This window comes from Bombina bombina, chromosome 2 (genome assembly GCF_027579735.1).
Source record: "Bombina bombina isolate aBomBom1 chromosome 2, aBomBom1.pri, whole genome shotgun sequence".
Classification (NCBI taxonomy): domain Eukaryota; kingdom Metazoa; phylum Chordata; class Amphibia; order Anura; family Bombinatoridae; genus Bombina; species Bombina bombina.
The window spans coordinates 614557812-614576756 of NC_069500.1; the positions used below are offsets into that span (position 1 = coordinate 614557812).

At 33.8% G+C, this 18945-nt stretch overlaps 1 protein-coding gene across 1 annotated transcript in view; it reads right to left on the reverse strand.

Annotated features, from left to right (window-relative positions):
* The window catches only part of RFX3 (regulatory factor X3), a 445346-nt gene that overhangs the window by 188219 nt on the left and 238182 nt on the right, over positions 1-18945 (reverse strand). The window contains 1 exon segment of the mRNA XM_053702543.1: positions 15820-15894. Coding sequence (XP_053558518.1) covers positions 15820-15894 — 75 coding nt within the window.

An 18945-nucleotide genomic window follows, 5' to 3' on the forward strand; every position in this document is an offset into this window, starting at 1 on the left:
TTTCTTTCGGTAAACAATTTAAATCTATTAAGTAACTTGTCATAAACTGTGCTTTGTATATACCATTTGTAATGTATTTGTAACACAATGTTGCTACAAGGGTAATTTACCTTTAAGAATTTGCTATAAAGCACTACTATGCGGTCTAGACTGCAATTATGCAGTGACTAAGTGCGCATGCACACGAAACATGTCTGCGTCAGCTTTTGACCGCACAACTAGTGTGTTTGTTTTATAGTGCGCTTCTCCAGCTGTTATGCTGTTACGCTTTTAACTCTTGGAATAATAAATTTGTGATTTTTTTACATTTGAGGAGTGTATCCTTCTGCTATAGTGTGCCTACCTTTTTGGATATATATATATATATATATATATATATATATATATATATATATATATATATATATATATATATATATATATATATATATATATATATATATATATATATATATATATATATATATATATATATATATATAGAATTTGAGCATAAACAGTTCTATATTTAATAAATGCAGAATTTATGGCTGGTTAAAAAATATTTAAATCAGTTTGCATACATACATATTATATATATATATATATATATATATATAAACAAGTTAACGTCCAGCACCAATTCTGTCCTCGATAAGGGTGCAAGCAGCCGCTGTCTCACCTTGACAGGTATTAATATGTAAAATAGAAATGGCTGCAGCACTCCAAGTTGTTTTTTATAACATTTTTATTACAAGCAGTGAAATACAGGCGACGTTTCGGGCCTCTGCCCTTTCTCAAGCCAAGTGATTAGTACATAATCCAACTCCACCTTTTATAGGCAGTCCATGTGACACAACACAGGTGTAGATAATTACAATTGTGATAATACATATTCTTACAACAGAATAAAAATAATCAATAAACAGTGATTTTGTTTTATAATCATAACTATGCATTTTTTATATACAAAAAACTTGTGATTTTCAATTTATGTAATTCTTTACACACCTTCTTATTTTTAAATATTTAGTGTTACTGTGGGGAAAATATAAAGTGACCTTAACAGTTCATTATCTTGTCTGTGAATTATGTGAGATAATTTCATGTTAGTGATTTTTCATTACCATTTATTTATACTATTAAGAAATTTTTTTATTTTATTAAAAACAGTAATCAAACTAACAACTAAATTCTAATCTTGCAAGATATGTTTTATCTCTGATGGATGTTAAACAGGGGAATGCATACACTCTAATATTATTTACTATATGTAAACCATAACAACAGCATTCAAAATAAGATCCTTATATTTTTACAAACAACCTATTTTTTTTTTTTATTTTTTTTTTTTTATTATGTTATTCAGCACATCTCTTTTTTCAAGTTGTTCTCTTTTCTTTATGTGAATCTTGATCTAAATCATAGAAAGAAAGTTTACAGTAAATTATCATAATCATTACAGAAACAAAAACAGGTTATAGTCTTTATTTAAACCTTTAGGGTGCATACTTTCTAGTCTATTGATCCAAATAACCTCTCTCTGCTGTAGTTTTTTAACCCTATCCTGTCCCCTTCTCTGTATTGGAACATGTTCAAGGATTTGAAACCTTAACTGATTAACATTATGGTTTTTCTCTTTAAAGTGTGCAGATACAGGTAAATCTGAAATGGCCTTACGTATGGTGTATTTGTGTTGTGTGAGTCTGTCTTTCATTTTTTGGGTAGTTTCCCCTATGTATATTAGCCCACAGGGACATTTTAGAGAATATATGACATGATCCGTTTGACAAGTAAACAAACCATTAATCCTATATTTTTTACCCGTGTATGGGTGGACAACCTCACTGCCTTTAATCACACAGCTACAATGTGAACAATTATAACAGGGAAAAGTGCCTTTCTTTTTTGAAAATGACATTCTTGTCTTACTACTACCTATGTCAGTTTTGATTAAATAATCCTTTAAGTTTTTAGGTCTTTTGTATGATAGCAATGGAAAAGATTGAAATTCCTTTATATCCTGATAATTATTTTTTAAAATATGCCAATGTTTTTTGACAATACCAGATATCTGCTTACTATTAACATTGTATGTGCTTACAAATGGAATTCTCTCCATCTGTTTGGTTTTTATTGTTTTTTGTAAGAGTTGATTACGAGGGATTTGATTGACCTTTTTTAATTCATCATCTAATATTTTTATCGGGTAACCCCTTTGTTTAAATTTTTGTCCCATTTCAAGTAACCTTCTATTGCATACATCTTCATCACTCACTATTCGTTTAACCCGAATGTATTGTGATTTCGGTAGAGATTTAATTGTATTTTCTGGATGACAACTTGTATATGATAGAAACGTATTTTTATCAGTTTTTTTAACAAAAAGATCAGTTTTAAACTTATTTTCTTCTATTGCTACAGTCACATCCAGAAAATCAATGCATTTTCTATCATACTGCATAGTAAATTCAATATTAGCCGGGTTTGAATTAATTTGTTTTAGAAACGCCTCAAGAGTATCTTCATTGCCTAACCATATCATAAATACATCAACTATATAGCGCCACCATACGCAAGCATGCTGTTTAAACAGTTCACTAGAATAGATGAAATCATCTTCAAATGTGCCCATATATATGCCTGCGTATGGTGGCGCCATATTAGCACCCATAGCGGTGCCTCTCTTTTGCCGGTAGTACATGTCACCAAATAGAAAATAATTGTTGTTCAATACAAATGCCAATAATTCAATTATAAAATTAATTTGTGAACCTGTATATATTTGTTCCTTAACCAAGTATTGTTTCACTGATTGTACACCCCCTACATGGGGAATACTTGTATATAGATTCTTAACGTCTAAGGTGACTAGAATAGGGTTTTCTTGGCCATTTAGTTTAATCTCATTTAGCCTATTGAGGAATTCAGTAGAATCCTCCAAATAAGATGATAGTTTGGACACTATTGGTTTAAGTATTCTATCTAGAAAAGTGGCTATATTTGACAAGACTGAATCAACGCTTGCCACAATGGGGCGTCCCGGTGGGTTAATGAGGGACTTGTGGATTTTAGGAAGTATATATATCAGGGGAGTGATACATTCTTTCTTTAGCAAATATTGACTTAGTTTCTGGTCAATGATACCTTTATCTAGGGCATTTTGGACAATAACTTTCAATTCATTTTGTATTGTTTTTAATGGATTATTTTCAAGCTTTTCATATACCTCGGTGTCCCTTAATTGATTGTTTATTTCTTCTATGTATTTTGTTTTATCCATGATTATAATTGCCCCGCCCTTATCCGCTTTTTTAATAATTATATCAGGGTTATTTATAATTTTATTAAGGGATCGTTTCTCCTCAACTGTTAAATTGTACTTCATTTGTATCCCCTTATGTACTCTGATGTTGTATTTAAGTTTTTCTATATCCTTATTTACCAATGTAATATACGTTTCAATAGGATGATAATTTGTAGGCGGAATAAAGCTAGACTTAGCAGTTAAATCAAAATCTGAGAATTTCAAACAATCAACATTATCAGTATTTACATTTACAGCGTTATACGGTATTCTAGAAAAGTGAGCTTTAAGACGCAATTGTCTAAAGAATCTATATAGCTCAATGTCCAAGTCCATACAATTAATGGTGTTACTCGGGCAAAAGCCCAAACCTTTATTGAGTAAATTCAATTCCCCTTCGGTGAACGGTACCTGTGATATGTTGATCACTAAATCATTTACCGTTTCACCCGACGTCCTTTCGGTGGCCGACTTACAAGTTGCGCCGAATCCCAAGAGGCCTGAGAGTGTCATTAAGCCCGACACTCTTTATGGAAGACAAAGAATACTGCTCAACCTTTGAAAAGATTCTTAACAAGTGTTCCTTTGATCTTATGATTCTGACGATACAACGTATACAAAAAGAGATACAAACGAATCAACAAAAGATACAAGCTTTGGAGGTCAGTTTACAAGAAAAATTATCCACCACTGATTTCAATACCTTAAAGGCTGACTTGGATACAAAATTGGATGAATTTAGAAAAGGCAATGAAGAAAAGAAAAGAATCAAGTTCTCTAGAGATGCGGACGATTACCTGTATGGTCACGTGTACAGATGGGAATCCCGCGAGACGCGAATGCCCAGAAGTGACGTCAGACGCCAGAGTCGTCGAGGAAGAGAACGCCAAACACGATCGGAGGCTAGCGATTCATCACGAAACAACTCAGTGGGGACTATCTCCCAGTTCCAGTCTCCCTCTCCCTCTTCTTTTTCCCTACAGGTACCGGGCCAAGACGGAGGCAGAGGGGCGGCCGAAAATACCAGAGGCAACGCAAGTCGGCCACCAAAAGGACGTCGGGTGAAACGGTAAATGATTTAGTGATCAACATATCACAGGTACCGTTCACCGAAGGGGAATTGAATTTACTCAATAAAGGTTTGGGCTTTTGCCCGAGTAACACCATTAATTGTATGGACTTGGACATTGAGCTATATAGATTCTTTAGACAATTGCGTCTTAAAGCTCACTTTTCTAGAATACCGTATAACGCTGTAAATGTAAATACTGATAATGTTGATTGTTTGAAATTCTCAGATTTTGATTTAACTGCTAAGTCTAGCTTTATTCCGCCTACAAATTATCATCCTATTGAAACGTATATTACATTGGTAAATAAGGATATAGAAAAACTTAAATACAACATCAGAGTACATAAGGGGATACAAATGAAGTACAATTTAACAGTTGAGGAGAAACGATCCCTTAATAAAATTATAAATAACCCTGATATAATTATTAAAAAAGCGGATAAGGGCGGGGCAATTATAATCATGGATAAAACAAAATACATAGAAGAAATAAACAATCAATTAAGGGACACCGAGCTATATGAAAAGCTTGAAAATAATCCATTAAAAACAATACAAAATGAATTGAAAGTTATTGTCCAAAATGCCCTAGATAAAGGTATCATTGACCAGAAACTAAGTCAATATTTGCTAAAGAAAGAATGTATCACTCCCCTGATATATATACTTCCTAAAATCCACAAGTCCCTCATTAACCCACCGGGACGCCCCATTGTGGCAAGCGTTGATTCAGTCTTGTCAAATATAGCCACTTTTCTAGATAGAATACTTAAACCAATAGTGTCCAAACTATCATCTTATTTGGAGGATTCTACTGAATTCCTCAATAGGCTAAATGAGATTAAACTAAATGGCCAAGAAAACCCTATTCTAGTCACCTTAGACGTTAAGAATCTATATACAAGTATTCCCCATGTAGGGGGTGTACAATCAGTGAAACAATACTTGGTTAAGGAACAAATATATACAGGTTCACAAATTAATTTTATAATTGAATTATTGGCATTTGTATTGAACAACAATTATTTTCTATTTGGTGACATGTACTACCGGCAAAAGAGAGGCACCGCTATGGGTGCTAATATGGCGCCACCATACGCAGGCATATATATGGGCACATTTGAAGATGATTTCATCTATTCTAGTGAACTGTTTAAACAGCATGCTTGCGTATGGTGGCGCTATATAGACAATGTATTTATGATATGGTTAGGCAATGAAGATACTCTTGAGGCGTTTCTAAAACAAATTAATTCAAACCCGGCTAATATTGAATTTACTATGCAGTATGATAGAAAATGCATTGATTTTCTGGATGTGACTGTAGCAATAGAAGAAAATAAGTTTAAAACTGATCTTTTTGTTAAAAAAACTGATAAAAATACGTTTCTATCATATACAAGTTGTCATCCAGAAAATACAATTAAATCTCTACCGAAATCACAATACATTCGGGTTAAACGAATAGTGAGTGATGAAGATGTATGCAATAGAAGGTTACTTGAAATGGGACAAAAATTTAAACAAAGGGGTTACCCGATAAAAATATTAGATGATGAATTAAAAAAGGTCAATCAAATCCCTCGTAATCAACTCTTACAAAAAACATTAAAAACCAAACAGATGGAGAGAATTCCATTTGTAAGCACATACAATGTTAATAGTAAGCAGATATCTGGTATTGTCAAAAAACATTGGCATATTTTAAAAAATAATTATCAGGATATAAAGGAATTTCAATCTTTTCCATTGCTATCATACAAAAGACCTAAAAACTTAAAGGATTATTTAATCAAAACTGACATAGGTAGTAGTAAGACAAGAATGTCATTTTCAAAAAAGAAAGGCACTTTTCCCTGTTATAATTGTTCACATTGTAGCTGTGTGATTAAAGGCAGTGAGGTTGTCCACCCATACACGGGTAAAAAATATAGGATTAATGGTTTGTTTACTTGTCAAACGGATCATGTCATATATTCTCTAAAATGTCCCTGTGGGCTAATATACATAGGGGAAACTACCCAAAAAATGAAAGACAGACTCACACAACACAAATACACCATACGTAAGGCCATTTCAGATTTACCTGTATCTGCACACTTTAAAGAGAAAAACCATAATGTTAATCAGTTAAGGTTTCAAATCCTTGAACATGTTCCAATACAGAGAAGGGGACAGGATAGGGTTAAAAAACTACAGCAGAGAGAGGTTATTTGGATCAATAGACTAGAAAGTATGCACCCTAAAGGTTTAAATAAAGACTATAACCTGTTTTTGTTTCTGTAATGATTATGATAATTTACTGTAAACTTTCTTTCTATGATTTAGATCAAGATTCACATAAAGAAAAGAGAACAACTTGAAAAAAGAGATGTGCTGAATAACATAATAAAAAAAAAAAAAAAAATAGGTTGTTTGTAAAAATATAAGGATCTTATTTTGAATGCTGTTGTTATGGTTTACATATAGTAAATAATATTAGAGTGTATGCATTCCCCTGTTTAACATCCATCAGAGATAAAACATATCTTGCAAGATTAGAATTTAGTTGTTAGTTTGATTACTGTTTTTAATAAAATAAAAAAATTTCTTAATAGTATAAATAAATGGTAATGAAAAATCACTAACATGAAATTATCTCACATAATTCACAGACAAGATAATGAACTGTTAAGGTCACTTTATATTTTCCCCACAGTAACACTAAATATTTAAAAATAAGAAGGTGTGTAAAGAATTACATAAATTGAAAATCACAAGTTTTTTGTATATAAAAAATGCATAGTTATGATTATAAAACAAAATCACTGTTTATTGATTATTTTTATTCTGTTGTAAGAATATGTATTATCACAATTGTAATTATCTACACCTGTGTTGTGTCACATGGACTGCCTATAAAAGGTGGAGTTGGATTATGTACTAATCACTTGGCTTGAGAAAGGGCAGAGGCCCGAAACGTCGCCTGTATTTCACTGCTTGTAATAAAAATGTTATAAAAAACAACTTGGAGTGCTGCAGCCATTTCTATTTTACATATATATATATATATATATATATATATATATATATATATATATATATATATATATATATATATATATATATATATATATATATATATATATATATATATATACAGGTAGCCCTCAGTTTACGCCGGGGTTAGGTTCCAGAAGGAATGATTGTAAATTGAAACAGTTGTAAATTGAAACCCAGTTTATAATGTAAGTCAATGGGAAGTGAGGGAGTTAGGTTCCAGGCCCCTCTCAAAATTGTCATAAGTAACACCTAATACATTATTTTTAAAGCTTTGAAATGAAGACTTTAAATGCTAAACAGCATTATAAACCTAATAAAATAATCACACAACACAGAATATATCATTAAACTAAGTTAAATGAACAAAAACATTTGCTTAACAGCATTATAAACCTAATAAAATAATCACACAACACAGACTTTACTTGAATTTCTGCAAACAGTTCCTTTTATGCATTCCATTCTGGACTGATTTATAGACAGGAAGATCTTGTTCCTATGAAAGCTGCTCGATAGCTCATGTCTAGCTAGATTCATTAATTCCAGCCTGTTTGTGTGCTTGGCTTTGCATATCTTTGGTGCAACACAAGCGGACAGCTCTACCTACTGGCTATTTTAATCAATGCACTGCTTCTCAATGCTTTTCAATAACAGTCACATGACTGGAAAAAAAGGTTGTTATTCTGAAACATATATATATATATATATATATATATATATAGACACATATATTTATATCAAAATAACAAGAGTATTGCAGTATACAGTAATACCTTTTTTATTGCAGTAACATTACATAGTAAAAGACAAGCTTAAATGCTGCCTTTTTTATATACATAATGGAAAAAAATGAGTAGCATATCCCTTTAATACAAAAATAAAAAAGGTGTGATATAATAAAATGTGCCCAAATGTTTATTCTGAGCACTTTAGCAGTCTGCTTTCTATTAACCTGGTCTCCAGTATTTCACAAATGATGCAATAACTCAAAAGAGTTAGCCTGTTACAATCCCCTTGAGCACACTACACTAGTTCCCTAGATACTTTTATTAGCAAGTCAGTGTGTATGTGTAGAAAATCCATGTAGCCTGCTTTCAACTGTGCTTGTATTATAGGAAATCAGAGGCCTTCTGCATAATAACAGGAGAGCTGATGATTCCTCCTGTTATATCCCCTCACAGCAGGACCCAGTCTCTATGTGCAAATCCACTACATCAACCTTGCTGTGAAAAGACATAGACTGAAAATAATATAAATCTGCGTTTCTTTAAATTTCCCAAATGCTACATGTAACAAATAATCTGAACGTTAAAAAAAATGGCAGCAGCTTATTCTGAATGGGCTCCCTGCAGTTGTGAGCGTGCTTAAAACTAAGGCTAAAGTGACAGCAACTGTGTATTGTGCTGCTAAGAGATGTGCTCTGTGCAATGCAAACAAATAAGAGATGTGTTTTTCTGTATATTGAAAAGAAGCTCTCTGGTATTAATAAAAGTGTTAATCTATTTTATTACTGAAATGCTGTTGACTAAGGGATGTCTAGAAAGTTTTAAATACAGCAATCGATTTTTCTAACCGTCACTCTTATTTTAACCCCCTGGTTCCCAGAGAAGAATGGAGTAATAAATTGCAATTTTCTCTTGCAATTAGAAGAATGTATAGTTAAAAGAAAATAAACTTGTAAGCCCTTTGAGATTTTTTTTGCATTAATCATTTATAAATAATAGGGTTACTAGGTGTCCATTATTCAACTGTACAGTCCAGTATTTCATCAGGCCCTCCAGTAATATACTGGGCACTTTAATGTATTATAAATGTAGCCCACTACTTTGTGTTACTGGCAGCAAAGGATGGTAAAAGAAAAAAAAAACACTAAATTATGTGTTACTGTCAGTCATGGGGTGTTAAAACACCTCTTTGCATGTAGCCCAAGGGGTAATATATCATCTTTGTATGTTCTAATGGTAGTAAAGGGAGGGTCAAATTATTGCTGCTTTTGTGTTACTAACAGTCCTCACAAAGATTGATTTGTATATTACTGGGAGCCAAAAGGATTAAATCACTGCTCAAATGTGAAAAATATATATAGTGAGGTTAAGGATAAAACCCCAAAGGTAGAGTTTTGAGGAAGGGCCATTGTGTAACCCCCCCTGTGATATTTCATCTATAGGTCATCCAGTATTCTGTTGAGCACTAGGAGCCCTACTCATAAAAATATGTTTTGATTGTCTGCTAAATCACAGTGATAAGCACAATCTCTTTAAACTAATAAAACACAGATAATTGTACATTTTGTCACATTCATTCACTGTCTAGGTTGGAAAATGGAAGAGAGCACTTGACAACTGGTAAAGCCTCCATTAGCAGCAATAACGTCTATCTACTGATAAGACTTGCACAAGGGATTTTATACCCTTCCCACTTGCAGAACTGATTCAGTTCATAGGTATTTCTGGGACTGAGTGAATAGCTCTTCAGATTATAACTCTGCATTTCAATTCTGGTGAAGTTTGGAATCCAACTTGGCCAACCTTGAAAATAGATGTCCTATTGTTTAAGCAAGTTTGTTGCTAATTTACTGTGTCAGGTTCTATCAAGCATACTCTTGTGACTGGCCTATGTTCCTGTTAAAGTCAAGAAACAATTTGGATTTCAAAATTCCTTTTATAATGCCTCCCACATTTTCCTATATACCTTCCAGGACTGGGAGGTCAAGACTGTGTGATGGGGACATATGCATGGTACATTTGGATTTTGTGGGCCAAGCTGTAACTGGACGGGTGGAAGCATGAGATTACTGTTGTTGGGATTGGGTGTGTTATGGGTGTGGTTAGGCAGGACATGGGTGAATAATGGACAGTCCCTAGTTTAATTTAGTAAACATCTGCACTGAAGGTGCAGGTGAGACAGCAGGAAAACATTTCCATTACAATGACAATTGCACAATATGTGGGAAGTGTAAGTTCTTCTCTATGGCAGCAAACTGTCCAGGTCCTGATGCAGAAAAGCAGCTCCAAACTAGGAAGCCGCTTCCAAAATATTTCATGGTTCGAATGAGGTTTAGATGCTGGCTTGCAAGTTTTTCCCCCCCAACCAGAAATATCATTTTACTTTTCTACCAAAAGTTCAAGTTTTGTATCATCTCATCTTATCCCAGACACATTGTGATCTATTGTAGACTTGAGAAATGCAGAAATGGCTTGTTTTTTTGTTTGTAAACTCAATAGATTTCTGTAGGAAATGGGATGTTACCCTAGGGCTCCCCATCACCTCTTTCAGCATTGAATGCTGCACTCTTGCCCAAGAAGGATTCCCAAGCCTAGAGAGAGTAGCAACTGTGCAGAATGTCATCCATTTGTAGGATATTTGTAGTTTTGCAGTGGAATAATGAACACCAAGGTCTATATAAAAGCTTTTGCTACACTTCCTTGCTTTTTGCGTTTCTTCAATTCAACTTATTAAGGTGTTTTTGATATTTGTTTTTGATGAGTAGTTTTTGCTGAAAAGGCAGACACTAAACTAATAGAAATGTTTGCGGCTCTTTATTAGACAGGGCATCTGCAACACAAATCCCTAATCTTAACTCATTAAATGGAACACCTGACTCCATTTTGCATTTAAGGAAGTTGTAAGCCTAGATGTTCACGTCTCTTTTCCAAACTAAACTATGAGAGTTGAAACGTGTTGAGTATTGATAAGAAAATGTACAAACATAGTTTAAATAGATTGCGTTGGTCTATTTTTGTAAGCAGAAGACCAGGCTCATTTTATAAATAGTTTATTGTAATTCCAATGGGATCCAATTTTTTCATTGCAACTGTAATGCATTTTATTATTGTAAATATGCTTGTGTGGTGTGTACCTTTGTGGTTAGTACCTTACAGACAGCTCTCAATTTACACCAATGCAAACCAACAATTATTACAGCATCGATAGTGTATACCCAAAAGTGGGACGCAGAAAAATTACATATTGCACTTACATTGAACGGTCTTGAAACAGAAACGGAAATTGTATTAGGAAATAAAATTTTTGCACAGGAATAGAAGAGACTTAGCACTTAGGGACAGTATTTCAACATTTAGGAGTTGATCACAACCCATTAGCAATGTTTTTCAAAGGATTTACTTATTTTTAAATTACATTGTGCTGATTTTCAGACTACTAACCAAGCCCCAAAGTTATATATTTATACTGATGTATAAATATATAACTTTGGAGCTTGAGACCCTCACGTGTGATTAGTTCGCGCTCTATAAGTACCCAATAGATAGATAGACATACAGACCCCAGCTTGTGTAATGTGTCTTTTCATTTGCAGAGTAGGGGGAAGTGTCTGTTTTTCTTGCTTTTTCAGCACATGTCAGTGGCTGTTCCAGTCTAACCTCATTAACAGTGCTAAAATGGGAGCTACAAAATACGTTTATAAAAGGTTTTATATTTAATTAATATTTAATTTTTACATCAGTATTTGCGCATATTCTTCTTTATAGTAGTGTCTATTACATGCAGTTATACGAAAATTGGTGTATACTGTCCCGTTAAACTTGGATTTAGTAGAAAAGTGATTAGATAAACTTTGATTGTGATCGACTTCTTGGTGTTTTGGGAGCTGCAACTGACATTTCAACTTTATTTACAATGTGCAAACTTACACCTAGGTTACGAGTATTGAGCGCTATAGAGAAATTAACAAACGCAACAAAAGTTACGTTATTTAATTTCCTATAGTGCTGCCATAAGTTTTCAAACATACGCCTTTTGCGTGCGATATGGTTGCGTTGAGCTCCATACCGCACACAATTAGAGCGCTGCTGAGATGTGCTCGTGCATGATTTCCCCATAGACATCAATGGGGAGAGCCAGAAAAAAAAAACCTAACACCTGCGATTGTGGAAACAAAAGTTCCGTAACGCAGCCCCATTGATGTCTATGGGGAAATAAAAATACTGTTTAAACCTAATACCCTAATATAAACTCTACTTCTAAACACCCCTAATCTGCTGCCCCCAACATCGCTGATGCCTGCCTACAGTTATTAATCCCTAATCTGCCGCTCCCGATATCGCCGCTACCTAAATAAATACCTAATTAATAAATAGTTTACTTACCTTTATTTTCCCTGTCGGCTGATAGTTACTATTTATAGGTATTTCTGCAGTGGATGTAAAATTTAAATCAACCTGGTTCAAGTGTTTTGAAATTTAGCCTAAGCTATTGTATGATTGAATCAAGTTGTGACTGAGATTTTTTTTCAATAAAGATAACTATGTATGAATGAAAGTGATTCCTAATGCAGAGTTTACATCATATATATATATCGTGGAGCTAATCCTTCTACACTTAATTGTATAAACCTTTCTACAATTAGTTTAGCTAGTTGTTAAATTTATTATAGTGTTTGCGATGCGGGAGGGCCTCGGTTTAGGGGTTAATAGGTCGTTTATGGGTGTTAGCGTACTTTGTAACACTTTAGTTATGAGTTTTATGTAACAGCTTTGAAGCGTAAAACTCATAACTACTGACTTTAGATGGCGTTACAGATCTTGTCGTTTTAGGCTGTAACGCTCACTTTTTAGCTGTACCACAAAACTCATAATACCGGCGCTATGGGAATCCCATGAAAAACGTAATTTTTACATGTGCGGGACTGACATTGCGTTACAGGCTAAAAGGTGTGCAGTACAGCTATACCGACAACACTTGTAATAGCTGCGGTGCTGTTTTAAGACTGAAAATGTCATAATTTCAGCGTTACAAGCCGCAACACAAAACTTGTAATCTAGGTGTTATATAGCTCTTAGCTAATAGTTTTAGATTGTATCACATAAATAACTCGAACTCTAAATATAAGAATATAATTTTCCATTTAAGCTGGTCCTGGAATTGAAATAATAATAATATAGGAATAGAACCATTGGAACAAATTGAGGGCTTCCTGTACAATGGATTAATCAAACATGGCATATGCACATAGCCACCAATCACTGGAGGTCACCAGCTCAGAAACTGCAATGCCCCATAAAGAGTTAAACCTATAGTTTCTATATCTATAGTTAGATATAAGCATCTATGTGATAATAAAATGATACAGTGCATCTGAAACACTAGTATTTACCTTAAGTTTTTTTTATATGTATTCTGAGGAATGATTAGACTTCAAAATAAGCACAAAACTATAACAATGACAAAAAGCACTTTGGGTACACAGATTTTCAAGTGGAACACACACACTATTTGTGACTTTGTGGCAGAGTATTCAATCTGCAGTATGACAATGAAGAACTTAGAAAATGGTAGTTCTGGTAATAATCATGAGTGAGCGAACATAGATTTCCTAACCAAAATAATATAAAAAAACCAAAAGTGCTTCATGAACATTAGTGCCCGGTTTTTAAAAACACTATTGCACCGTATTTTTACAAATACTTACCTTTCTCTTGTGCAAAGCCGGTACGCCGATCCCCCGCCAGCAGTTCCTCTGTACATACATTACCAATGAAGAAAACTGGCTTCCTCCAATCATGGCTCCCCCCCCCCACCACCACAGCGTCCATCTCATGAGGCCACGCTGTGATTGGAGGAAGCCAGTTTCATCATTGCTGTGTACGTACAGCAGGAGAAGCAGGCGGGGGATCGGCGATCCGGCTATGCACAAGAGAAAGATAAGGAATTGTAAAAATACAGTGCAATGTAAACTTTCATGAATGAAAGTGCCCCTTTTTTTTAATAGTATTTTTAAAAACCGGGAACTAATTCATTAAAATTTACATTCACTTTAAGTATTTCAAGATAAGGAAGTTTATAATATTGTAAGGAATATTCTTTCCTGTCAAGGAAAATAGCAGGGGGAAAAAAACAGTATCCCAACTGATTGGGACCATAAAAAGGCTTGGGTTTCATAATAGTTTGGAAATTGGAACATTTATATATTTGAACATTTTTTATACAGCGCAGCTTGGAGAGGGGAACCAAGTGTAATTTCAATATTGTATGTCATTTATACAATATTTACATGTCATAATACAGCTTATACCTGTAACCTAAAGGTAGATTTATATCAAATGTAACACTTTTGTATATGATGCACATGCATTCAGCTGAAAAAGGGGTTCTGCATTACCTTTGGTCTGAAAATGTCTTAGCCAGCCCATATATCCAAGCCAACACCAATATACCCTCGGCATAAAGACCTATTTGGGTGCCTGAAAGCATTACCTTCACAACCTTCAAGCCCGATACAAACAATAAATGGGGAAAACTGTAATTTTTAATAATTTTGTTTTTTAAAAAGAAAAATTCTGGATTTCAGAATAATTTCAGATTATGTAACTCAGGATTTGGAAATGTGTACCTGTATTCCATTGTTTTATAGTTTCCCAATAAGTTCACATAAAGGTCCTATCTTCTTACATAGTATGGTAGCATAATGCATGTACTTATAATGTGAGTGGATTAAGAAAAGGCAGGCAAATCATAAACAAGCAACTCAAATGCATGCAGTTCGCAATGCTTTTTTTCTATATTATTTAAAAAAAATAAAAAAATCTGAAAATTATTAATACCCCCACCAAAAAAAAATAAGAGTGAATAGAATGAATCAAGCTTCTAAGATTTCAGTATAAACATAAAATAAAACGGAATCTGGGTAGGAAAAGGAAACCACAAATCTCTTTATTTTTTTTTGGTAACAGAAATATAAAACAATATAAATATTAGCTTCACTGTTTCCATCAATGGAGTAAATTTAAAGAACAAGAAAAGCAGGCAAACTAAAAAATTAACAAAATCTTTTTCATTGTGCATAATTAAAGGGACATGAAACTTATTTTTTTTCTTTCAGAATTCAGGGAGAACATACAAATTTAAACAACTTTTCCATTTACTTCTATTATAAAATTTGCTTAATTTCATTGGTATCTTTGTTAAAGGAGCAGCAATGCACTATTGGGTGAGCAAATGACAAGAGGCATATATATGCAGGAATACATCAGCAGCTAGCTCCCAGTAATGCACTGCTGCTCCTTAGTCAACCAAGGTATGATTTTCAACAAAGGATAGCAAGAGAACAAAGCAGATTAGATAATAGAAGTAAATTGGAAGGTTGATTAAAATTGTATGCTCGAGCTGAATCATAAAATCAATATTTTCTGCTTCATATCCCTTTAAACCTTTTATGAGATTTACATTTTGAGTTTAATACCCCTTTAATTTAGAAACTGTTTTGAAGTCCCAATATTGGATACTCAGCAAATGTAACCAAATAACATTTGATGTGTTTGCTGTGCTAGTTTATTGGGGGGGGGGGGGGAGATTTTGAAGATTAGCAAATAGACAAATGAAAACAGGAAGCGAAAGTTTGAATTTAACGTAAAACATGCAGAACCGACCACACACAAATAATTTTAATAGAAGCACTTACATGGCTGTTTAGGAGAGAGCTTCTGTGACTCGACAGACCGTCAGACTTTTGCAGTGTCTCGATCGCCATTTCAATCTGATAATAGATGTCAGTGGAAAAAAAAAAAAGCTCAAGACACGATAGCATTAAAAAAGAAGCAAAGCAACATTGACAGACTGCTTAAAGTTTACCCCATCCAAAACAGTTGTCAACAAATTTAAAGACAATCAAAAGAAAAATATGAACATGCATTTCATTATCCAAGCTCCCGCCACCAAATCAAAGATAGAAAAAGCTTTTATAAAATAAGAAACCACAGGCAAAACATAAAGGCTCATTTTCTGTTAGCTGTTATGAAAGCATTGATATCATAGAAATATTTAGTAATATTAGGAGGGGGAAAAAAAAGATAAACTTTTCACCAGGAATAGATTAAAAGTCATAAAATATATGAGTGTGTTGAATGGATTTGCGAGGACACTGCAATTTTTTGTTATGTCTAGCTGAAATAAAAGATGCATTTATCCTTTATACTACTAAGGTGTCTATATATATATATATATAGAAAAATTGGTTTGTAGGCCTAATATCAAAACGGAACATCTAACCTCAAATATGTGAGTAGCCCATGGAAGATATTATTTTAACAATTTGGATAATATTCATATAGTATGTAATAAATCAGCCCCTATGCATAAAAACTACCATCAGTATTCCTTCATTTTGTTTATCTTGAAGCTGAAACTAAAGAGGCATTCTAGAAAAAAATAAAAATCTGTTTTATTAGAGCATTTCATTTTAAACACAAAGGCCTTGATTACAAGTGGAGCACAATCGATAGTACAGGGTGCGTTCTCTTGCACTTTGCTGTGCACACAAAAAATAACACACAATCTGGTATTACAAGAAGACAATTAAAAACGTTAACCAAAGTAGCTGAAACTTTATTATTGTGTCCTGTACTTTTCATGGATAGCGCAGAGCAGTATTAGCAAATTTAGTGTGCTCTAATTACAAGCAGAGAGTTAAGTGTTGCACTTATGTGCAATCCATTTCCAAAATAAGCTTTTAAATGTAGCTCTTTTTGAGACCCGAAGTAAATGACTATTGCTTGCTGGTTTGTATAACAACATTTACTTAGGAAACAAAGATTTAACTAAAAAGAAGGTTTTGAAGCAGAATTAAAGGGATATGGTATATGACAAGAGGCAGGATTAGGAAGTAGTCAAAGTTGTGTGTGTTTATATAACATATTGTACATGTTGTATGAATAAATTCTACAGAACCAAATAAGGCTCCTTCTTCTAGTATATATGCTTGTACCTGAAAAAAGTAAGTTTTGTTCTAGGTAAATGGTACAAAGTGATATAATATGATAAAACAAATTGTAACTGCTAAAACAGATTACAAATATATATATATATATATATATATGTATTATACGAATCTATGTCACTTACATTTAGCATCTATCAGCAGAACAAGTTTGTGCAGGTGACTGCAATTTCATGGGGTCAAACAGAGTGCATTCCTTTTTTATGAATAAACATAGGACATTCTCTTCTGCAGAAGAGACCAAATGTATTGTATGAGAAGCTCAGAGGATGACATTTTACTCGCAGGCTATACAGGTAAACACCAACTAATATAAACCACTTATGTATCATGGAATAAATACTACAATTATGTAGCTAAAATATAGGCCAAATGTAGCAAAGAAATACATTGTATTGCTACAACATTTTGATGGAGTACTATATACCAACGTTACATTTATTTTTATATATATATATATGTAAAGAAAGGAAAAGAAGGAGCGCTGTAAGATCCCAAATGATAAATAGAAAAATTCCACTATTACTATATCAATAATATGGTAAAGAGACCAAATTATCAAATGTCTGTCGGACCTGATCCGACAGTACAGATCAGGTCCAACAGAAATCGCTGAATGCGGAGAGCAATACGCTCCCCGTATTCAGCATTGCACCAGCAGCTCACAAGAGCTGCTGGTGCAACGCCGGCCCCTGCAGACTCGCGGCCAATTGTCCACCAGCAATTGAATTGCTATTTTATAAATGATACTCCTTTGTTTTATAGAATTTAGGATACATTTTAAAACACCTCATGATATATTTTATTGTTTCACCTGTTTTTTATTAGCCCTTTTTTTACGGTCTGTGCGAACCACTGCTGGTTCTTTAACCCCTTGAGTACTAACGATGGCTCTGAGCCATCGCAGAGTTTCTCACTCAGGTGCTAACGACGGCTCAGAGCCGTCGCTAGCACTCTCCCACCTTGAGGGAGATCGTGCCTGTAGAGTGACAGGCATTGCCAGGGCTTCCCGTTTTGCGTGGTGACGTCACGTGTAATGACGTGATGATGTCACCGCGCAACTTTATGTAAAAAAAAAAATGAACAATATAGGGAAAGGGGGCATGCTGCTTAGAAGCCTGTATCTCAGGCATCTAAGCAGCTACAGACCCCCAAGACCCAGCATTGGAAAGGTAAGTCTTGGGGATCTGAAATTAAAAGAAAAAAGTAAAAAAAAAAAAAAGTAAAATTAAAAACCCTCAAATGTGCTTAGCACTCAAAGGGTTAAGCATCTTCCATACTATTTTTATATAACAAAATTAAGTTATCCACTATATTAAATAATATTTTTTCTTTGCAATACACATTCTCCGGTTTTCTGGGCATTTCCACGATCTGGGACCTGACTTTTACATACTTTCCATGAGTTAGTTTTAGTCAGTAGCCCAGACCCAGATTAAACAGCTTTGGTTTTAGTGTATTGTATGTTGATCTTTTTGTTTTATTTTTTGTGCTTTTATCATACAAAACAAACTTAGACTTTTAAGCATCTGGACTCAGCACACCAGCGCTGTTTTAAAAAAACTGTGACTACAGCCAGTGTTCACTGTGTCCAACATTTTCTACTGGTTTATATACGCCATATAAGGAAATGATTAATTATTCATCCGTATCACCTTTAGTTATATGATCGTATAACTATTTACAATAGTGGGGTCATACATATTCTCAACAGGATATTCGGTCATTTGCTACACACTATACCATATTATTGATATAGTAATAGTGGAATTTTTCTATTTATCATTTGGGACCTTACAGTGCTCCTTTTCC